The 24,288-nt window shown below is 46.3% G+C and overlaps 1 protein-coding gene across 2 annotated transcripts in view; it reads right to left on the reverse strand.

Annotated features, from left to right (window-relative positions):
- Positions 1 to 4,909: 4,909 nt before the first annotated feature.
- Positions 4,910 to 24,288, reverse strand: part of NHEJ1 (non-homologous end joining factor 1) — an 86,552-nt gene continuing 67,173 nt past the window's right edge. For both annotated transcript variants that reach the window (XM_047773532.1, XM_047773533.1), the window contains exons 6-8: positions 6,548 to 6,665; positions 5,882 to 6,000; positions 4,910 to 5,427 (exon numbers count right to left, since the gene is read on the reverse strand). In XM_047773532.1, coding sequence (XP_047629488.1) covers positions 5,353 to 5,427; positions 5,882 to 6,000; positions 6,548 to 6,665 — 312 coding nt within the window. In that variant the 3' untranslated portion in view covers positions 4,910 to 5,352. The remainder of the gene's footprint in view (positions 5,428 to 5,881; positions 6,001 to 6,547; positions 6,666 to 24,288) is intronic.

Genomic DNA, 24,288 nt, shown 5'->3' on the forward strand with positions numbered 1-24,288 from the left:
TCCATAGGTGCCATGGACGACCAGTATTGCTTTGTGCTCTGGAAGCGCCAGGCAGCAGTAACAAATGAAACTGGCAGGCTCTCCTTCTCATCTGGCAGAAGTTTTTTTCTCTCTTGAATAAGGGATCTCTTTACCCCCGAGGATTCCCAGCAGTACTGCTCTTGATGCCTGAACACGCGCCCAGAATGTACAGGGGCTTCCCCACCAGCGCCAACGCGGTTCACCACCCCTTGCCCCCTCTTCAAGGCCGGGAGAGGGAGGCAAGGCAGGATGGAGTGCCAGCCAAGAGGGTTACCCTTCCCCTGCTCCATCCTGCCTTCTCCTGTCACCCATTTCTGACCGGCTGTCGATCCTATCAGGGGTCCATAAAGCCAGGAGGACTCTGGCCCAGGAGAGGGGGGTAGGGGTTAGGCAAACAGGCCAGGGAGGCAGCTGGTTGAAATTTAACCACAATATTCTTGGTCTCTATTGTTTTGAGTGAGGCCCAATATTTCCACAGCAGGATTATGGGATCTGATTAACCATGTTAGACAACAATGCTGAGCTGGGATGGGCTTCCCCTTCCAGCTGCCAATATGAAAAGGTCAATACAACACCCAGATTTGGGAAGGGACTCCCAGCAGCCCCCCAAGGCTTCCTCCCCAATTCTAACCCCCAAGTGAGGGGAGGGAGGAGTGCGGCTCTGCCTGCTCCTTTAACTCCTGGCCCTCAGCCCAGCAGGACGAGTAACCTGGCACAATATTCCCAGGTGAGTCAATGGCTGAGTGCTCCCCACACCCTGGAGTCTTCCAATGCTCCTTCCGGGTTCCCCTAGGCTGGCCCAGATCCTCAGAAACCCAGGAGAGTTAAATGCCGAGAGGCTAGTACCCACTCAAAGGGTCCAGGAGGGTGGAAAGTATAGCAAAATCTGCTGGGTTCCTGGACAGAGTAACTGCAAGCAGGTAGGATGTCATAGCTTCCAAGGGACTGAGATTTTTGCCAGAACGTTTTGGTGCTACCTCATGACTTCTCCTGTGCCAGGGTAGAAAAATGAGACCCCAGAATTGAGGGGAAGCATAAAGGCCACCATAAAGCAAAGCTCAGGAGACGAGAAAGTGTTCCTTGATGGGTCTGGGATGGAAGATAGAGGATAGACGGGCTTCTAGATCCTCAAGAAGAGAAGGATCCCCTAGGGTCCCTTTCCCTCTGAATGGTTCGCCTCAGGGTGGGATCTTCTGGAGCCCGTCCAAGAGACCAGGAGAGAAAAAGAGACTTAAGGAGCCCTTGACAAGGAGGAGCAGCTTCCAGGAGGTCCCGGCAGCTAAGGAAAACCCTCCCTCCCCAGTGTGGGCGCCCTTCTCTTCCAGCGTGTCTCTCTGTATCCAAGTGCCCTACAGAATCCACTGCATTTACTCATTTCGGTGCCAGGGACTAGGAACCAAGGAGCTTGAGCTCTGAGTCTGGTGGCTGCCCTGTAGCAGGTCGCTTACTGCTTTTGAACTGTTCCTTCTTCAGGAAAGGTGGAAGACAGAAAAATACTTCTGGGTAGAGCTCAAACAGCATATTGTGATTGTATGAAAAGCCCAGTTAACATAAAGTTGCACCCTTTAGTAGCATGACACCAGCCTGGTGATACATTTAGAGTTAGTGTTAAAGACTAACCCTGTCCTCCGAGACTATAAGCCAGTGTAAGGATGAAGAGAAACAGCACAGAGGAAATGAGTATGTAAACACTGATTATATTAATAGCACAAATAGCGAGAAGATGGGCAGAACGATAAAGTGAGTTTACCACACCACGAGGAAGGGTAATTAAGAGGACCTGAGGTCTCCCTGAGAGTCTCTGGAGCAAATCCTCTTAGCTTCGTAAATAGGAGGAAATGAAGGACAGAAGAATTGGAGAGAAGGAAATGCCCCTGATGACAATGTCAAGACCAAGACCAAACCCAGGATGAGAGAAGAGGCACAGCCTCTTCCCACCCCACTCCCGCCATCTCTGTACGCAGGATGATGCACAGGGCCCCTTATCTCCCAGGGGACCAGGGTGAAGGAAGAGGAAAGGGCTTCTGAAAATGGGGGGTTCCAACAAACAGCAAGGCAAGAAAAGGGAGTTCAGATGGACCGCGGGGTAACATCAAGGCGCTGTGGGCTGAGCATTCGGGGAGACTTGAGCACCCCCACCCCCACCCCCAGTGCTCCCTGGAGGTGAACTACTTCGGACCCATGGAAGGGTCTGGGCCTGACAGGAGGCGATTCTTCCCAAGTCCAGAGCACGGGGGCACAGATCCCACTCTGCCACCTCACACCCCAGGGCTGGCTCCGCAGGATTCAGTGGGCAGACAGGGACGAGAAGCGCCTTCTTCCCTTTGCAATAACTTTACTACCCTTTGGAAACACTCCTTGATCTGGGAGCTGGGCTGACTGGGACAGAACAGAGTGGCCCTCATGGCGTTTTCCAGGACCTGGCTTGGGCCCTGCCCTCAGGGCTGCTGGGAAAGCCCTGGTGAAGCCTGAGGAGTGGAGGTGCTGCCCAGCTGGAGTGGTGAGGGGTGACGATTTCTCTCCCAGCAAAGGCCTGGCCTGTCCAGGCTGACGGTGGGGGAGGGGTGAGCCAGCTTGCCCGGCCAAATAGGCCTTGCAGCCTAGGTGGCGCTATTTCTCTATTTTTTAGGTCAAGTTCCTGCAGGAACTTCCTCGAGGTCCCTAGTCCTGCTCCTGGTTTGCTGGCTTGCTCCTGTAAACCACCTTATATTATTTTTTTTTCTAAAAATACTCCAAAGCAATTGAAAGAGTCCCTTCTCCCACCAGCCAGCCCTGGCCCCAGCCCCGGCCCCGGGGAGCGGGCGGGTAGGCGGGGAGGCGGGCCACTGCTTTATTAAACACAGGGAAAACTAATATTTACGGAATAAAATTTATGGAGCAGCCACGAGAATTCGACCCTTTTATGTGCATGTGGAGTGGGGGTTGGGCCAGGCTGGGGGCCTCAGGGAGGGGCCCCAGCCAGGGGGCAGGGCTGGAATACAGCCTGGCTAGGCCCATTTGTCAAGGCAGGGATTTCCCTGGAGTTGCCCCGGGATGAATGATTTTCAACCACCACCCCTGGCTTCGGGGGGGGGGGGGGGCAAGAAAGCCTGAGGCAGGGCCTTGGGGCGCAATGTTTCTCTAGTGTGTGTCTGAGCAATATCCCCGTGGGAGCACCCACCTTTGGGGATCAAGGGGCAGTGTGTGGGGATGTCAGTAGGCATACTCTTCCTTAACCTTTGAAAAAAGCCACACATTCTTTTGAGAACATGAAAAAAAAAAATAAGCACTTAGGATTTCATTTACAATTTTAGGAGATTCGTAAACCCCTGCTCACCTCTGATCAAAAATACCTGCTCTTGAGACTGTGCTCTTAGGGCAGAGGGATTATCCAGGGTGAAGAATCTTTATTTTCTCCCAGCTTGCTGAGGAAGTCTGTCCATTTTCGATGTGGTCTCATACCTTGAAATCTGGCAATAGCCAATTATCTGGCAATGGCCAATAAATTATCTTGAGAACAAAGTGAGTCACCTGATAGACTGTTTTTACACAGTTCCCAACTGACTGCAATGACAGTCACCACGAGGGCACAGTCTGGGCCACTGATCTGGAGGTAAAGAAAGTTATCAGCAGGAACTGGGAATGAGCCCTGGTGGAGCTCTCAGATTCTGCCAGCAGGTAACAACGAGTGTGGGGAGTCCCGACATCCTTTGAGGTTCCTGCCTTGAAGAGCTGGTAGGGAGGAGAACACCCTCTTGAAAAGAGGTAGGGTCACAGGGGAGGAATGGTCATGGCTGAAGACAGGAAAGAAGGACTTTATATCCTTTCTGGAAAATGTTTTCAGTAATGTGTATAATAATGCAGTGCAGAACTCAGCTGTCTGGGTTCAAATTTTGGCTGTTACTTATCAGCTGTGTGACCTCTGATAAGTCACTTAATTCCTTCAATCCCTAATGGGTTAACAGTATCTTCCTCATATGATGCTGTGAGGATTCAATGTCAGGCATTTTTAGAGTAGCTGGTATCCATTAACTGCTCAATAAATGGCAGCATATTATTATTATTATTATAATCATTATTAGTTTATCATTACTTGGGTTGTCCTTTTCCCCCCAAGACTTGCCACCAGGACAGCGACACCAGTCCCCACTAGAGAAGGTATGTGGACAAGGAGGCATTTGACTGTCACTAAGTAAATAAATCAGAAAAGGCCTCTGTGGTTCCGTCCCTGACCCCTTTCTCTACCTAACAGCTCCTAGCAAACATGAGTTCTACTTTCCTTCCTGTCTCTTCAAGGTAAAGTTTCAGGTCTTACCTATAAAGAAAACCTAGCAGAGAAGGCCAAGGAACTCTGCCAATCCTGCTCTGCTAAATCTTTCTGGATTTGTCCAAAGGGTAGACTTTCTAACTGTCTAAGAGTCTGCCTATTTCATATAGAACTCCTGTGGCCATTTTCTGTCCCCTGTCATCCTGTCTTTTCTAGTTCTTCTAATTATTACATTATTTGAAGTGAAGTAAAGGATGAGAAAGTAAAATTCCTTTTGCTCCCACTCTGGGAAACTAACTTGGCCCTAAGGCTCTGAGCTGTTTGTAATTTCAATCCCATATTATGGTTTAACCTGTTGTCCATGCCTTGTAAATGGACTAAACAGACAAAACACACTCCATGTCAAGCTGGACCAAGGAGAGCAAAAGCCATCTGTTCTGCCTTGTTCCTACCATGGAGAAAGGTCTCAAGATCAAGGCTCCGGAATCGAGGCTTAGCACACTGCAGGACAGAAGCATAAGAAGAATCCGAAGGATTGGACCAAGGGCCTAGACTTCATCCAGAGACAACTACGGGGTGGGACCCAGTAAAGGGAAGTGGGTTGGTCATGTGTTCCACAGATGAGCAATCACAAAAGCAGGGGAGTGTGAATGCTTTGTATTTCATGCTCAAGAGAGAAAAGGGTCTTTGAGAAGCATCTGGGACTGGCTAGGGACTCTCAAGAAAAGTAGAAAAGACTTCCAAAGCATGTTGTGCCTTTTTGCTGACCTGCCCCATATACCTAAAAGTCCATGGTAGATCCCGGGTCTAGAGAACCTCCAGCAAAAGAGAGGAGGGCATACGGTTCCCAGAGACTGGCTTCCACTCCGACAGGGAAGGCCAGTGCCTGATGGGTTGGAGCCAGCATTCCCTCAGTTGACAGTACCCATGCCTGCCAACATGAACTTCAGTTATCTTGCCCTTACAGCGGGGTCCCTAACTGTATAACTCTGTGTCAGAGATATTGCTGCCACGGGTGCTCCTTTCAAGGTGACACTAGGAGACTACTCTCCAAATCCATTCTTAGGAGTTGAGACAATGACAGGTTAGCTGAAGAGTCCCCTTAGCTTCTTCCTCTTGGCCTTCAACAGCTGAGGTCTCTGCATGGGTCCTGAAGTAACCTAGAAAAAAGGAAGCCCAAGGTAATAGAGGTTTTCAGTTAGGAAAGGAACTTCCTTCCTCCCAGGGCTTAGGTTAAGGTGGCTGATGCAGGTGTCTGGAAGTCCATGTCAAGCAGTGAAGTGATATAACCCTCTGGGCAGGAGATGTGCACATCCCTTTTCCTCTAGGCGACAACCTCATGGACCATCACTGAAAGTACAGTTAAGGGAGAAAAGGAGCCAAGGTCCATCATTCGGAAGAACTGCAATGAGGAGACGGCAAAGGGAAGATGCAGAAGACGATGACTCTCCATCTAGAAATCCACAATTTAAACCCCTGGTCACAAATATCCCCCAGTGTTGTGAAGACAGTGTCAACTAGGTGACAATTCCAGGGACCACTGGCTTGGAGGCTTTAGGTGCAGACACTCCTCCAGCTCTTGAAATGCTATCTAGGATGCTGCTCGTGACTTACTGTGGGCTCCTTCTCAGGCACTGGGAGGGATGGTGCTGAGGAGACTGGCTCCTCTGGCTGGTTCAGAAGCTGGCCATTGGCATCTTGGGAGGAGGTACTGCTTGAGGTCTGGGGATCTCCTGAAATCAAAAGATCAAGGGAGGATAACGAGGAATGATTATGCCACCTTCTTACCAGGAAGGCATTAGCTTCTACCCAGCATTCTGATAAATGCCAGGCCTTGGGACTAATACATAAATAGAAGAAGATCCACTTCCAACTACCTTTTGGAAGGCCCTGTTTCTATTAGGAAGAGTCCCCAGGCCCCCTTTAACCACGTAGGATGAGGGTTTCCCTGACTCCAAACAGCTAATTTTTCTACATATTGCCTGTCTCCATCTTTCTCCTGCTCCTCTCACTAATTCTCCTAAGCGTTAGACCAGTCCTAATAAAACTTTCTACAGTGATGGCATGTTCTTTATCTCCACTGTCCACCTTGGTAGCCACTGGCCATACGTGGCTATGGAGCATTTGAAATATGCAAATGAAGAGATTAACTTTTCATTTTATTTAATTTCTACTACTTACATTTAAATAGTCACAGATGGCTAGAGCTACCATATTGGACAGCACAAACCCAGACCCTAACTAACCCCCGGAAGACTGAGTACTTCTGGAGCTACTCACCTGTGCCTTGATGCTCCTGTCCCACTTGGATCTCTTGTCTGGTGACTGCCATATACAGACTCTGTAGATTTGTGACAAAAGGTCTTCCATCACCAACACTGCATGCCTCTGGTAGTTTCTATAAGGTACAGGAGATGCTATTATTGGTTACATGGTGTTGTAGGAGAAATGAAACTTGCTATCCCACTGGCAGAATTGGCATCAGCCCCTAAAATAATTTATATAGAGAAGTTAGATCCAGTATAGGATTCCATAAGCCAAACCTACTGGGATCAATATAACACCTCTTGGGAGTCTTCTCCCCTGAAAGGCAACTCCAAATGCATATCTTTATTTCCCTCAATACCTAGGTCTCTTGAATTTCCCCTTGAATATCCTGTAGGTCTCTAGGTTTGTTCTTCCAAAAGGATGACCTCCTAGAGGACTGGCTTAGGAAATCATCTTCCCTAAATTGTCCTGGAGCTGCATAGATTACTATTTTAATTAAATTCACTCCTAAACTTATACACTGGAGAGAGAAATGGGATGAAATCTAGGAAAGGGGAAAGAGAGCAAAATGGGAACGATAGTCTGAGAGGCAAAACTGAATCATGGAGCTACGATGTTCAGTCAAAGGCGATGGGAGCAGCCAAGTTTACAAAGCTCTGGGGGCTTGCTCACCATTTTATACTCCTTATGAATCCCACTGTGCTTTACCGTAATCCATGAACTCACAATGGGGGTGACATTTCCCCCAAGATGGGGAAGACGAAATTTGCTCTTGGGAGGAGGGGTGAGAAAGTCTTACTCTTTTAAAGTATAAAGCCCAGATACACACAGAGTACAGAAACATAATTTTGCAGGAGTTCCTGTCGTGCTCAGTGGTTAACGAACCCGACTAGTGTCCATGAGGACACAGGTGCGATCCCTGGCCTCACTCAGTGGGTTCAGGATCCAGTGTTGCCGTGAGCTGTGGTGTGTAGGTTGCAGACACAGCTTTGATCTGCTGTGGCTGTGGCGTAGGCCAGCAGTTACAGTTCCAATTCAACCCCTAGCCTGGGAACCTCCATCTGCTGCAGGTGCAGCCCTAAAAAGACCAAAAAAAAAAAAAAAAAGAGTCAAATATGATTTTGGTATATCTGTGGTATTAAAATTTCCTGAGGGGGGATGATTAAGAAAAAATATCTTAGAAGGTTCCTCAGGGAAGTGATGATGAAAAGTTGAGAAACACTGCTATAATCACACTATATTTATCTGCTTCCTTCACTATGGAATAAATTGTGGATTTATACCCACAGCGAAATGCTTTACCTAGTTCAAGTTTCATACACTTGGCTGAACTGAGCTGAAGTAACAGCTGAAGACTGGAGAAAGTGCAATAAAAATGAGATGAAAGAGTATGGTGTCCAGTGGACCCAAACCTGGCTGTACTTCAGAATCTTGGAAAGGGCCCAGAACTACTTCATCTGTCCCTATGCATGCAAATTGCCATGGTTCCCGGCCAAGTGAGCAGGTCTCCAAGGGAAGCCATGCCAGCAGCTCACATGGGAACAAACCCAAGAATCCTGGATTGGCCCACATCTCATGTCAAGGGCACTCTCTCTGTGCCCTAAGGGCATTCATTTCTGAAAAACCACGTGGGAGAAGGACGGAAGAAAGAAAGTGGGAGGAGCAGCGAAGCAGATGCTGAACCATAGAGTCGGACCATACAGCTCTTTCCCTGAGCCTGGTGGTAGCTTAAAAAAAAAACTTGTTGATCCCCAGGAAATGTAACCTAGATTTCCGCTCCAACCCTACTCACATAAGGACTAGGTCAGTCCTGGACTTTCACTGGAAACCACAAACAATGAATCAGGAGCCTTGAGGGCAGACTTTGCTTCCAGCTGTAATCACACTAGGAGTATCACCGCCCTCCCTCTTCAGCAGCCTTCCCTGAGGAACGGACTGAAACAGGCCACGTGCCTCCACCTCACGTCACTCTCCTTCCCAAGTTCAGCTCTCCAACCCCCAGGCCACCACCTCCAGCAGAAGGGCCTCTGCTCTATGGCCAGAGAGCCCTGACAGCCGAGAGGCCAATGGCTCTTCTCTGCCCTCATCTCTCATGTCTCTGGGATCTCCCTTCACGCGGGCCTCCCCAGGGTCATTCACACGCAGCTTGGTAGGCAGTGTGTTGCTGTACAAATGGGCTGGGCAGAATCTAAATACAGGCCAGGGTCATCCCCTCATCACATTTCCAGGGTGACCTTTAACCAGTTCATGTATTTAGTTTCAAGACGAAGTGGCGGAAATGAAAGGCCCCTAAAGCTAGTCCCAATCCTGAATGTGCATCTTAGCCCTTCATGATTCCCCTTCTCAGAGAGATCTGGTCCTGCAGTTGCTGCCAAAGGTCATCCCACCTGAGGGTCTATTCTCAGAAAAGTACTAAGAAGAGAATATTGGGTACATTTCCCACATGTTTACTCTGTGCCAGACACTATTGTTGGTATTAAATGTATTAATCCATTTTGTCTTATTCACTGTTATTTTCCTGGTACCTAGAACAACCTGGCCCACAGGAGAGCTCAATAAATCTGTGCGAATGAAGGAGCATGGCAGGCGTGCGTGTGACCCCATATGCTGACAGTCATAGGTAGTAAGTTCTGGAACAGGATTAGAATCCACACAATCCGGCCTCAGAACCCCCACATGAAAAGACTACCCTATTTACTTCTCTGAACCATAGAATATTTTTTCCCCTAGGGCCACACCCATGGCATACGCAAGTTCCCAGGCTAGGGGTCAAATCAGAGCCGAGACTGCGGGCCACACCACAGCCTCAGCAACACACGATCTGAGCCATGTCTGCGACCTACACCACAGCTCATGGCAACGCTGGATCCTGAACCCACTGATCAAGGCCAGGGATTGAACCCGCATCCTCATGGATACTAGTTGTGTTTGTAACCCGCTGAGCCACACCGGGAACTCCCTGAACCACAGAATTTTGATGTTAGTCTAAAGGGCAGTACAGCCTTCCCTAGGATTACAACCCTTAATCCCTTACATCACAGGTCATCTGCCTAGATTCCCATCCAGCTCAGGAACAAGGTCCCTTAGGGGACAAGAAAAAAGTGAGCAGATAAAGGAGGAGGCAGCCCTACATGGAATCCTTTGGGGGCTGAAGGGCTGTCCCCTTAATCCTTTCCTAGCAGTTCCCCATCATCACTGATCACTTGGGCAGCATGCTTAGAGCACGCTAGGGGAGAGAGGTGGCGAGGCTGAGCCCGAGAAGCAGAAACATTAGCTCCCTGTGCAGGACAATGGCAGGGGCGAGCTGGGGCGGGCAGCAGAGATCAAAGGGAGAAGCTGGAGTCAGGACCAAGAAAAGCAAATAGCAGTGCCCCCTGCTAGAAGTACACCTGAGCCAGGAGCAGGGTGTACCGGCCACAAGCGGGTCACTGCCCAGAATGGGTAGGGGAAGAAGAGCCAGGTCAGTCTACTGTATAATATGCTCATCGGATTAACCCCAGAATCAATTCTACTCAGCAGAAAAGTGATTGAGATTCTACCATGTGCCAGGCGCTCCGAGGCCGGGGGAGGGGAAGCGGACGTTCCAGTCCTTCTCTCCTCAGAACGGCTCGGAGTTAGTACAAAGATAAATGAATCGCACACCCTGCCTCGAAGAGTGTACATTCACATGAGGCAGATGCAGGTATCCTCTGCTTTCTGAAAGTCTGCTTTATGCCACTTTGCTTTTAGGAAAAGCCTTCATGAGTACCTGTTTTCACTAACTGGGAGAAATTCAAAGATCCTCACTTTTGCCAAAAAAGGTAATTGCCTCTTCACTTTAGGCCACTTCAGCTTACAAAAGCTTTCAAAGGAATGGTCTACCTTCAGATAGCAGCAGGAACCTGTATATGTTTGTTTTTTTTTTTTTTTTTTTTACAAGCATTATACTATAACAGAGTTATAAACAAAGGGTAATAAGAACCCAGAGAAGAAGAAAGGGACAAAGTCTGCCTGAGAGTCCTGTGAAACGCTTCAGAGGTGGTGACATCAAGTTAAGCCTTTGCAAGGTTAGACTTTGAATGTGGTGGAAGCAACCGAGGCACAAAAGTGTGAAAAAGACAGGACAGGTGGATGTGGCTCGTGGGAAATGAGACTGGAGGGCTAAATTCATATCCATCAAACTGCAGAGGACTTTCCTGAATTAATTATCAGAATTCCTTTGTTACAAAGGAAAGTGGCTTTCTCTGCCATCAACTGCTTGCCAAGGCTTCCTTGGCTTTAAACTACTGCCGATACAATGGTGAAGAATCAGAAGTTTCCTCTAGGTTTCCCTTTTTAGGCTTCCTGCTACACTGAGAACCTCTTTATGACTTACGGCTCCTCCCATGACTACTTTATAGTCACAAAAGTGACATCACTCTCCTGTCTCTAATAGCTATGTCTGTCTCCCACCACCAATTCACTAGGACTTTGGTCCCTGCTATAGGGCCATATCAGCAGCATTAGGAAAACCAAAGTTACAGGAAACATAAAGGGCATTTATTTCCCTTTCTTGCCCCTATGGCAGCCCATTTTGGTTCCTAGGCCCCACACTCTCCTCCTTTAGCAGCAACTCCCATCTTCATTGAGTCTAAATCTCACTCTTTGTGGTCTGGAAATTCTAAGACCCCACCTCCTACCCTCTGGTCCCAACAGGATCTGCTGAAATAATCCCAATTGCCACTTTCAACTGGAAGCAAAAGGTCTGATCCCACCCCCCTCCCAACTCCCATCTCATCCCTCCTTTCCTCTGAGGCTACTTCAGAAAAGAAACCTTCATGATGCTGAGTAAGGAAAGGCTGGACCCTGATGTACTGCTGACTCTGCTCAGCAGGGACCCACCGGTGAAGTATCTAGGTTTAAAGAGACAGAAGAGAAAAGGGGAAATGAGCAAACTGGAGCTCCCTGCATCTGCCCTGAGTAGGTCTTCGGTTCTGGTACCAGCCCCAGAAACTGACACAGCCCCAAGGCCCTGACACCGACCGACCGTCACAATATAGTCACAATATCATAACTGCCAGGGCAGGGCCCTTACCATGAGACTTTGAAAGGGCAGGAATCCTCCCCTCCCTCCTGCAATGTAGTAAACTGCTATCCTGGATACAAACTTCCTTCCCTAGGGGCCATGTCTCAGGCTAGAAAATCATGGAAAATTTCATCGTTAGCTCCTCTTAAGGGTAAGAGCACACTGGTAATCTTTCTAAGGTCTTAGATTACCAAAGGGTTACCAAAATAAATAGAAAGGAACAAGAAAAAGTGATTTAGAAAAAGGACTCCAAAGAGAAAGACTTCAGAACAGAATTCCTTCCCCCACTACCCCCTGGCAAATATTTACTGATGATCTACTGCTGTGTTCAGCGTAGATGCTGGGCGTATACTTTATTGAAAAGAGATAAAAGGAGTTCCCGTCGTGGCGCAGTAGTTAACGAATCCGACTAGGAACCATGAGGTTGCGGGTTCGGTCCCTGCCCTTGCTCAGTGGGTTAATGATCCGGTGTTGCCGTGAGCTGTGGTGTAGGTTGCAGACGTGGCTCGGATCCCGCGTTGCTGTGGCTCTGGCGTAGGCCAGCGGCTACAGCTCCAATTCGACCCCTAGCCTGGGAACCTCCATATGCCGAGGAAGCGGCCCAAAGAAATAGCAAAAAGACCAAAAAAAAAGAAAAGAGATAAAAATCCCCTGCCTCCTGAAGTTTACATTCTAGAGAGGAGATACCAAAAAAATTAAAAAAAGAAACAAAAGAAATTAAAAATTTTTAAAAAGATAGAGAGGAGAGACCAATAACAAACATAGCTAATTCAAACATATACTCTATCAGATGGTGTTAGCACCACAGAGGAAAATAAATCAGTGCAGGCATTGTGGGATAGGGCAGGAATGTGTTGCAGTTTTAAATGGAGGTCAAAGAAGGCCTCACTCAGAGGTGACACTTCAAAAAGACCTAAAGGGAAGTGAGAGAACGATCCACGCAGCACTCTAGATCAAGGGACCAGACTCCCAGTTTGCCTGGGTCAGTCTCAGTTTATGCTTATTGTCATTTATTAATAGAGGTCTTTTTCTCTTTTATAAGTGTCCCCATTTGGATGATAAATTGTTTTTATTTTTAAAATTTTTAAAATTTTAATTTATGTATTCATTTATTTCTTTGTCTTTTTGCCATTTCTTGGGCCACTCCTTCGACATATGGAGGTTCCCAGGTAGGGGTCGAATCAGAGCTGTAGCCACCGGCCCATGCCAGAGCCACAGCAACATGGGATCTGAGCTGCGTCTGCAACCTACACCACAGCTCACGGCAACACCAGATCCTTAACCCACTGAGCAAGGCCAGGGATCGAGCCCACAACCTCATGGTTCCTAGTAGGATTCGCTAACCACTGCGCCACGACGGGGACTCCTGGATGATAAATTAGATGGTCACCCTATAACAGAGGAAGAGCCTGGCAGGTATGTGGATATGTGTCTGTGTGTTTACTTGAAGTCACAAATAAGGTAACATATGATCTTTTATTCTGTAAGATGGGAAGCCATTAGAGTTGATAAACAGAAGAGTGAAGTGATCTGGTTTACATTTTAAAAATATCACTTCCAGTGAACTTTATCCAATCTTTTTGGAGAGACCATGATGGAAGACAGTATGAGAAAGAGAAGGTATGAATATGTATGACTGGGTCACTATGCTTTACAGCAGAAATTGGCACAACACTGTAAATCAACTATAATTTTTTTTTTTTGTCTTTCTCTCTTTCTAGGGCCACACCAGCAGCATATGGAGGTTCCCAGACTAGGGGTCTAATCGGAGCTATAGCCGCCAGCCTACACCAGAGCCATAGCAAAGCCAGATCCGAGCCACGTCTATGACCTACACCACAGCTCACGGCAACGCCAGACCCTTAACCCACTGATCGAGGCCAGGGATCAAACCAGCAACTTCATGGTTCCTAGTCAGATTCGTTTCTGCTGCGCCACGACAGTAACTCCAATTTTTTTTTGTCAACTATAATTTTTTTAAATGATCTAAAATTTTTTTTTAAAAGATCGCTTTGAATGCAGAAAGACAAGAAGTCAGTGGATCTGTTGGGAGGCTACTACAATAACAGCAGTGGGAGATGATGGTAGCCTGGCCTGGGCGGCAACAGTAGAGGTGGTGAGAAGTGATGAGATTCCGGAAATATTTAAAGGTATGGCCAACAGGATTTGCTGATGCATTAGGTGTAGGATGTGAGAGGAGTCAAAGATAACTCTACTCCAGGGCATAAGGTAGATGTTACAAAGGGATGATCCAGAAACCTAAAATGAAATCGGAGAGAAACTGAAATGGCCCTGGTCCACAACAGACCCAGCTTGAGTGGGAAAAGAGCAAGACCCAGTGGGAAAGGTGAAGCCAATGCCTAAGGGAAATATCAAAAAGTTCAAAAAGAGAAAGCTGAAAGTGGCATCTCACTCAAAAGAGAAGAAGCAAAACTATCCGGGAATTAGGGGAAAAAAGTCTCAGAAAAACAGAGAAGTAGAAACAAGTGTTAACCCTTGGCTTTAGAGTCTCAAAGACCTTGGACTTATACCTAAGGTCTTCCATTTGCTAACTGTGACACTTTGAGCAAGTCATTATATTTAACCAATGTTTTATTTTAAGAGAGAGAAAAAAGACAGAGAGTTGGGTAGATATGAGGGCAAGGAGGGAGGGCTGAGACTAACAATATCTCCATCATAGAGTTCATGAAAAGATTACATGAGAGGGTAGAATAAGTACCCAAGGAATGGCTAGTCCTCCCTTTGCAAGGCAAAGGAGGCTCAAGAAATGCCTTAACCTCCTAGTGCCTGGGGAAACCAGGGTCTCACCCAATTATTAAACTTTCCCCACCGTATCCCAAAGCACATGATCTGCTAACAATTCAGTGACTGGTCAAAGCCGAGGTCAGGAGGGATACGGTCACAGAAACCTAGCCAATAACCTGTGGGTAGTTCACTGTCCACATATGAGTCCAATCCTCAGTTTCTGAGCCAAGATCCTGGCTTTAAATCCTGGCTTTTCCCATTAGCATCTATGTTACTAACCTCTCTTAGCCTCTGTTTCCTCACCAGAACAATGAGGAAACCAATACCTACTTTTCTGAGACTGACAGAAGGATTATATGAGATAGTACACGTAAAGGTCTCCTGCTCCATATAAATTATGTCTCCTGATCTCCCCCTAAATGCTCTTGTCGCCTCTCAAAGGTCTGCCTTATTCTCCCAATGTTCAGGACCTACCCAGGAAGCTAAGATTTCACTTATAACCTCCTCACCCTCTGTTCTGGGGAGGCGGTAGGTGTAACAGTGGAGACAGTAAAGCTTCTCATTCCAAAAGCACATAAAGCACAAACAGCTGACTCTGAAAAATGTTAGCTAAAGTATTCCACCAATGCCCAGCTCATCCAACTATCATTCCACCGGGAACCCTTTCTCACCACCCTCTCCTGTGCCCTGGTGTTGCCTGGGCAAGAAGCTCTGCTATGGAATTTCCATTTTATTTTATTTTATTTTATTTTTTATTTTATTTTGCTTTTTAGGGCCGTGCCTATAGCATATGGAGGTTCCCAGGCTATGGGTAGAATTGGAGCTACAGCTGCTGGCCTATGCCTCAGCCACAGCAACATGGGATCTGAGCCACGTCTGTGACCTACACCACAGCTCACGGCAACACCAGATTTCTTAACCCACTAGCGAGGGTTAAGGGATTGAACCCACAACCTCATGGTTCCTAGTCAGCTTTGTTTCCACTGCGCCCTGTCAGGAATTCTGGAATTTCCATTTTAAAGTAGAATAGTTAGCCATATGTTTTTGATGGGATTTATCTCACAGAGATGAATCTGAGAGTCCGAGAGAAAAAAGTTAACAGCACAGAGAAGAGAGAGGTGGTGGTGATGGCCGGGTTTTTAAAAAGCAGTTAGCTTACTCTCCCTTCGTGGCGTTTGATGTTTTTCCATAGCAGCTCACTTGGATGAGGTGCTTCAGGCAAGACCCAACCCTAAGGGGCCCCTCTGTGTTGTCCCTCATGGAGTGCCCCTCTGAGTTCTCTCAGGTCACCCAACACAAACCCTGGTGACTTGGGAGGGACCCAGCCCTGTAAGGATACAAGGCACGCTGCCCTTGAGGTGGTGTGTGAAGTCGACGAGACAGCCGACCTGCCCCTGTGTTTGGTCTGCTTTGGCTTTGTTGGGTCTGTGTCATGCAAGGCCTGACCACTGTGCCCTGCTGCGGCTGACCTCGCCATCCTGTCCCACCGCTTCTGGATTCTCAGCACCCACCCATTCAGCGCTGGGCTCTGCTAAGGAAAAAACACAGACAGGCCTGAGCTTAATCTTGTGTTTGAGTCCTTGCCAATTAATGAGAGTCCACCTGAGTCTTCTCCCCTTTTAAAACAAGATGGGAGGACGGACGCGTGCATCCACTCAGACGTTCAAGCACGCGTGCGTGCAGCCCAGGCACATCACTGCATCGCTTTCTTTGTGGCTTGCCCTTCAAAATGGGATAGCTTTGCTGCCTCATTCTCCCTCATGGTGCTGGAAATGCAGTCAAGATAAGATAGATACAGAGTTCGAAACAGTTAAAGCCCAGTCCTCTTCATATGTACCAGTCAGATTTTTCTGGTTCTGCTTGAGGCCCGAACTTCCTGAGAGAAGGGAGATGGGAAGAAAGAGAGGGCCAAACAGAAGGCTTGAATAATATTAGTAAGATTAACATTTTGGAATGCTTTCAGTGTGCTAGGCACTAGGCCAAACATTTCAATGCAGTATTTCAACTAATCTCCACAGCAACCTTATCAAGGAGGTACTAAAATCATTCTCATTTTATGTATGAGAAAACAGGCTCAGAGAGGTTATGAAACTTGACCAAGGCCACAGCTAGAAAGCAGCAGAAGGCGCAGGAAGCTAACCTTCAGAACACACACTTGAACCACTACATATATTGCCTCTTAAAATCAATAATCACCCAATGAGACATCCATGTCTCCCTCCCATTCCCCATCTCCCACTCCCCAGAAGGAGGTGGATCTCGTTCTGAGACCTGGTGGTACTAGAATATAGCTCTCTTGCTTTCTTTCTTAAATCTCTAAATAGCCCAAGAGACAGATAGAGGGAAAAGACAAAACACCCTCCAGAGAAGGAAAGCCTTCCTTAACCCGGGGGGCGTCCTCCAACTGTGCTAGAAAATCAGAAAAACAAATCTCTGGTATGGGGAGGCTCTAGACTCTAAATCTCTTTTTAAAATAAGTACAGCCCCTCCAAGTCAAAGCAGGAAGGCCCCTCAGCTCTGCCCCCAAAGAAAAATAATGGTAAAGGGAGTGGAAGTGAGGGTGGGGGCAGGGGCCGCTGCTCTCATAAGAGTCCTTTGTGGTGGCTGCCTCTGAAAGGAGGTTTTGCTAGACAAGGTGGAACTTCTCAAGGTGACAAGCAAATGGTACAGCCTAAGCTGTGACCCTTTGCTCGCTCCATAACCACCCCCTCCCCTTTGGAAAGCCAGAGCCTAAACTGTCCCCCAAGCTCCACCCAGCCCCAGCACAAACCATGGCTTTCTAACTAACAAGCAGCCAAGGGGCTGGGGGGGACGCAAGTGGTTTCCTGCGGGGGGAGGACTCCTCAGAGCCCCTCAGAAAGTGCAGTAGCAACTCCCATTCCTGCCTTCTCTACTCCCGCTCCTTCTCCAGGAAGAACAAGCAGCTCCTGTCAGCTCTGGCTCAGGGAGGGGGCTCAGGCCGGCCCATCGGGGGACAACCAGTCTGAAGGATAGTTTAGCCCCACTCTCAGAGTCGGCCACCTTGCCAGCCTCTCTGCAAACAGAGATGAAACAGAGCGGTAAAAGGCATCAGGTTTAACAACAACAACAAAAATCACAGCTATACCGCTGGCATCTGGCCCTGAAAGCGCGTGAGCCCTGTCCTGTGCCATGAGCACTCCATAGGAGCACATATTTCATATTTTCCCCTGTTTTAGTGGAGAAGAGAGGACAGTCAGCCGGGTCTGTAGGGCGCAGAGGTGATTTAGAGGGCCTGGTAGTATTATCCGTAGCACCTCTACCACCAGAAGATTCTCTTTCACTCTCCATTACACGCTTGACAGCTGGGAACACAGCCACTGATGGCTGTGATCTCACAGGCTCCCTGCCCCCACCCAGCCTGCTCCTGGTAGGTGACACAGTGTCCTCTCCACCCCGTGAAGTGTTACTCTATAGGGTAGCACACTGCTTCCTTATCTACACACACACACACACACTCATGATAAGGGCCTGATCTTCATGACATTAGGTAGGCAAAGATTTCTTAACAGGACACAAATCATAAAGGAAAAGATTGACAAATTGGACTATGACAAAGTTAGGAACTTCTGTTCCTCAAAAGATACAATTAAGAAAGAAAAAAAAAAGGCAAGCTATAAAGTGGCAGAAAGTACCTGCATCATACATAACCAACAAAGGATTTCTTTTCAGAATATTGAAGAACTCAGAGCAATCAATAAGAAGACAAAGAATCCAATAAAAAATTGACAAAAGGCTTGGTTACAACTAAATGACCAATAGCAATAATTACTGAAAACGTATAGAACCTCATTAGTCATTAGGCGAGTTAGAAAACCACAATTTTTTTTTTTTTGATCTTTTTAGGGTCACTCCTGTGGTATACGGAGGGTCTCAGGCTAGGGGTTGAATCAGAGCTGTAGCTGCCACAGCAACGCAGGATCCAAGCAGCATCTGCAACCTACACTGCAGCTCACGGCAACACCGTATCCTTAACCCACTGAGTGAGGCCAGGGATCGAACCTGCATCCTCGTGGATACCAGTCACATTTGTTTCTGCTGAACCGCAACGGGAATTCCAGAAAATCATAATTTGTTACCATTCCACAGTCACTATAATGGCAAAAAGGAAAAAGGCAGAAAATACAATTGTTGGCAAAGATGTGGTGCAATTAGAACCCTCATACACTGCGTGTGTGAGTATAAACTTATACAGTCACTTTGGAAAACTGGAAATATCTACAAAATCTAAACATACGTACAACTATGAAACATCCAACACAAATGGCTAAACGGTGGCATAGACTTACAATAAAATATTATACAGAAATGAAAATTAAGGTACTGCTAACATGGATGAATTTCATTAAAATTCCGTTGACAGAAAAAGTCAGACACAAAAGAGTACATGCCACATAATTCCATTTACATGAAGTTGAAAACAGACAAAATTAATCTATCATAAAGGACAGAAGAAAAGAAGTCAGAACAGTGAGCCTTTGGAAGTAGTAGGTACTGAGTGCTGGAAATTTTCTAGTTCTTGATTTGGGTGCTGATGACATGGCCATGTTCATTTTGTAATAATTCTTCAGTTATATGCTTATGATATGGGCGCTCTTCTGTTTGCATCTTATACTTTGATGTAAAAAGTTCATTAATAGAAGAAAAACAATTTGGCAGTTCCTCTGAAAGTTAAATATAGCGTTACTATATGACCCAGCAATTGTACTCCTAGGTGTATACCCAAGAGAAGTGAAAACACATATTCATACAAAATTTATACACGTGGAGTTCCCATTGTGGCTCGGTGGTTAACGAATCCGACTGGGAACCATGAGGTTGTGGGTTCGATCCCTGGCCTCGCTCAGTGGGTTAAGAATCTAGCATTGCTGTGAGCTGTGGCATAGGTCGCAGACGCGGCTCAGATCCTGCGTTGCTGTGGCTGTGGTATAGGCTGGCGGCTACAGCTCTGATTCGACCCCTAGCCTGGGAAACTCCATATGCCGTGGGTGCAGCCCTAGAAAAGACAAAAAAAAAAAAATTTATACATGAATGTTCATAGTAGCTTTATTCATAATAACCCCAAAGTGGAAACAACCCAACAGTCCATCAACTGATGAATGAATAAACAAAATGTGGTATATCCATATAATGGCATATTATTCAGCTATAAAAAGGAATAAAGTATTAATACTTGCTTCAATGAATGGACCTTGAAAATAATGCTAACTGAAAGAAGCCAGACACAAAAAAAACATATATTGCATAATTCCATTTGTATGAAAGATTCAGGATAGGTAAATCCACATAGAGACAAAGTGGATTAGTGATTTCTAAGAATTGGGGGGCATGGGGAAAGGAAAATGACTGCAAGTGGGTACAGGGTTTCTTTTTGGGGGTGATGAAAAGGCTCTGGAATTAGCTAGTAGTTACAGTTGCACAACCTTGTGAATATTGTAAAACCATTGAATTATACACTTTTGGTGTTTACTTTCTGGTAAACTGTTACGGTATGTGAATTATATCTCTGATTTTTAAAAAGATAAAGTCTCTACTCTCCTACTCTCCTCTGCCTATTCCTACACTGTGCCCTCTTTCCGGAATAGACCCTCAGGCTCTCGACAGGCTTGGACAACTTTTAAAGAATTTTAACACAGTCAGTGGAGCAGATTCTTGCCTGGTAGCTGGGTGTCTGGAGTTAGCACAGAATGGGGTCCGAGCACAGGACCTAGTCTCATGGGCTTAGCTTTGAAAATAAGCCAACTACTTACATGTTCTTTTCATGATCGTGGTTAAATGTCATAGTCTCTTTTTTTTATCATTATTATTTTTTTTGCTTTTTTTTTTAGGGCCGTTTCCTCGGCATATGGAGGTTCCCAGGCTAGGGGTCCAATCGGAGATACAGCTGCTGGCCTACACCACAGCCACAGCAACGCAGGATCTAAGTTGTGTCTGCAACCTATCACAGCAACGCCGGATCCTTAACCCACTGGGTGAGGCTAGGGATTGAACCCGCAACCTCATGGTTCCTAGTTGGATTCTTTTCTGCTGCACCACTACGGGAACTCATTGGCGTAGTCTCTTTGAGCCTCAATTTTCTCTCCGTGAAATGAGTAGAATAAGCCTATCAATGAGGATTGTTATAAGGATTGTTAAATAACATCATTCACACATTCATTCGGCTACGTTGAGAGTTCCAAGCAATCTCAGCTATTTCAAGGCAACCAGAAGCACTCGAATTTGGCAAAACAATGTGGGTGCTGGAGTTGAATTGCTGATACTCAGACCCTAAGCCTTAGTTTCTTCAATTGCATGATGGGAATAAGAATACTACCTGCATTTTAGAGTAATTTTGAGAATTAAATGAGATAATTCGTGTAAAGTGTTCACTATATCACCTGGCACACAGAAAGCACTCAGTAAATATTAACTGTATTATCAATTCAGTCATTAAACAAAATTGTTGACTCTACCAGATAGTGTGCTATGTCCTAAGGATTAGACGGAGTTCACTGCCTTCAAGGAGCTCATAGTCTGGTTGGGGAGTCAGACACATAAACAAATAATTGTTCTTATGGCCAAACACACACTGGAGCCTTTGATTGCCAGCCTGTAACACTAGGCTGTAACACTAGCATTATAAAACCAAGCTGGATATGTAAGGAACAGCGAGGGGTGGGGGCAGCAGTGAACAGACTAACCATGAATCAACAGTAGACCCCTTCTTTTTTCTACAAATAGCCTACAAGAATCAAGATAAATAGGCAGGCAGACTTCGACTTCCTCCTCGGCATTACTATTAACTGGCCAGGAGCTTAAGAGCGTGTCCTATTTACCTATCTCTCCCTGTTCTTCAAGTGGCTGGTTCCCTCTCATCTTTCAGATCTCAGTTCAAACGTCACTTCTTTTGTCCTCCTCACCATATCATCTAAAGTATTTGTTCTTACAGCAGTCTGTTCTTTCTCCCCCAAACAATCATAATAATTTTCAAGTATTTATTTGTTTACATTTTGCCTACCTCCCCAACCAGCCTGTGAGCTCCTAGAGTTCAGGTTCATTCAGCAAATATTTACTGAGTATCTACTAAGTAGGCTCCAGGCTCTGAAGCATGTGCTGGTACTTCAGTTTGGGGGTAAAGATAAGGCCACTGTCCTCATGGAGCTTAGAGTCTATTTCTGCTGCAGAGCTTTGGGAGGGAAGTTTATGTCAGTCCTGGCTGAGGACCCTCTACTGACCAGCCCAGTTAAAGACGTGTCCTTGGCTGCCAATCTCCCAATCACTGAGTCTAAAAAGCAAGAGGCAGGAACTCTGGGGACATCTTAGTTCTTCTTTTTCCAGTCCCAGATTCCCATGCTCACAGCCCAGCAGAGTTTAAACAAGGGCAAATAGTACACCATCAGAGCCATTTCAGCAAGGCCTTTCTTTACAATGCTATTCATATCTGCATTCTAAAAGCCAACAGCTGGTATCAGGCAAGGGATATACTGTCTCGGATAGAGATGGGGTGGGAGGTGGGGATCTGAAGGCAAGAGTTTCTTTAAATCCTGTTGAGAAGGAATAACTAGAGTCCTCAGCACTTCTCAAATTCAGTGCCCTGAGATTCTCAGTGGCTGCTTCCCCTAGTCTGAGCTTCTCTAGCTTTGAACCTGACCATGCCAAGGCGGCTTCCTGCTAAACGCAGCCTGAAGTCTAGGGATGCTGCCTGAGACTTTAGTAAATATATTCAGCAGCAAACTCTCTGGAGATAGACCAAGGGACTACTGTTTTCCAGGACTGGAGATGATAAAATTGAAAGGATTATTACTTAAAAAGTGGCTTCAAATTCTTTACTAAATGAGCAAGTGTATACACACACACACACACACACATACACACACACGGAGTAAATCCTTAAATAGCAGAAGATCATTAATAGCTGAAAAGCAGAATCAGCGGAAAAGGTCTCAAGCCACAGAAAGAAATATATTTATTCATTCAAGAATCACTACCTTGGCACCTCTCTGAGCCAGCCTGTTCTAGGTCAAAATAAATAAATGAATGATTGTAGGTTTGGCAAAATACGTTCAGTTCTACGATAAAGGTCTATGCACAGTCTGCTTTAAGAGAACAGTAGAAAGCAGGCAGGATCTTTCATTCTTGTTGGGACTTCCTAGCCCCACCCCCAAGCTCCCTGCTCTTAGAGGCAAACAGAAGCAATGCCACAGGGCAGAGGTGGAGGGTGGGACTGGGGTAAAGGTGTGCCCATTAGGTCAGAACAGCATGTTGAAATGAAAACAGAAGAGAAATCCATAGAACCAGCAAACTAATAGCCCCAACCTGAATCAGCGCTGCCAGATCTATCAGAATTAATGAAACTGTAGGAAAGCTGGAAAGGAGGAACAATGTCACGACATTCTGCAGCTAAATCTGTGAGGTTATCCAAGGAAAATGAGATTCTCTGGAAATCTCTGCACTCAAATTCCTAACTCAGCCACAGGTTAGAAGAAGGCATGTCCTCAGCATTAAATCCCCTTGCCCCTCTTTAAGCAGGTGGTAAGTGTTGTGTTGTTCTCCTGGAACTTTGTGTGTCTCAGATGAATACCCTGGACCCATTCAGGACAGGTGCAATGTGAGACAACCTATAACTTGGAGAAAAAGGAGTATGGAAGAAGTAGCTCTTCCAGGATCCATGATCTTGGGTTGGCAGGGAGAAGAGGGTGTATTTTTTTTCATTCGACATCACAATTTTGCTCTTATTCCAACCACTAACTGTGTTTTCTTTCTTTCTTTCTTTCTTTTTTTGTCTTTTTGCCATTTCTAGGGCTGCTCCCGCGGCATATGGAGGTTCCCAGGCTAGGGGTCAAGTCGGAGCTGTAGCCACCGGCCTACGCTAGAGCCACAGCAACGCGGGATCCGAGCCACGTCTGCAACCTACACCACAGCTCACGGCAATGCCGGATCGTTAACCCACTGAGCAAGGGCAGGGACCGAACCCCCAACCTTATGGTTCCTAGTCGGATTCGTTAACCACTGCGCCACGACGGGAACTCCTAACTGTGTTTTCTTACCATGCTAATGCGATGCTACTTAGTGTCATCAGGAGGGCTCTTCCTGATTCATATTGATCTATCCACTTTTCTGCCTGGTTCCTTTGATGATTAATGGCACACATTTTCTAGATGTGTGGCAAAATATGACAATGGAAGAAAACTGTTTTGTGTATCAAATACAAATGACAAAAGACTACAAAGTAAACTAAGGTGGCCAGCTCAGCCAGGCTCCCTTCTTTAGAAGTATGTCCTAGGCACTCATAGCCTCCCTTGAAAGGGTGAGATGAGGAGGACATATCTGTTCTGTGTGATGCTGATCCCCTGGCCTCAACTAATCAGACCAAGGTGGACACCTGACTCAAGAGAAGTCAATCTCCAGACCAACTAGATTCTCTCCACTGGTATGTGACCCAAAAGTCAGAGCATGATTCTTAACGTTTTGTGTGTACTATGGACTATGTGCAGTCTGGTGAAGGCTGGGGGTCCTTTTCAAATGCATAAATTAAAATACAGAAGATTACAAAGGAAACATTAATTAAAATACCATATTCAAATATTTTTAAATGTGTAATAGAATAATATGTGTATTTCTTTATTAACACATTAAATTATAAGATCTAGTAGTGATAAGCATAAACTATATTTCATGACATATGTAGCAACTATAAAATGATACAAAAATATCTGTGAGGGAGTTCCTGTTGTGGCTCAGTGGTTAACGAATCTGACTAGCATCCATGAAGGCGCAAGTTGGATCCCTGGCCTTGCTCAGTGGGTTAAGGCTCTGGCATTGCCATGAGCTGAGGTGTAGGTCAAAGATACAGCTCAGATCCTGCATTGCTGTGGCTGGGGCATGGGTCAGCAGGTACAGCTCTGATTTGACCCCTAGCCTGGGAACCTCCATATGCCGCATGTGTGGCCCTAAAAAGCAAAAAAAC

The sequence above is a fragment of the Phacochoerus africanus genome, chromosome 3 (assembly GCF_016906955.1).
Source record: "Phacochoerus africanus isolate WHEZ1 chromosome 3, ROS_Pafr_v1, whole genome shotgun sequence".
Lineage (NCBI taxonomy): Eukaryota > Metazoa > Chordata > Mammalia > Artiodactyla > Suidae > Phacochoerus > Phacochoerus africanus.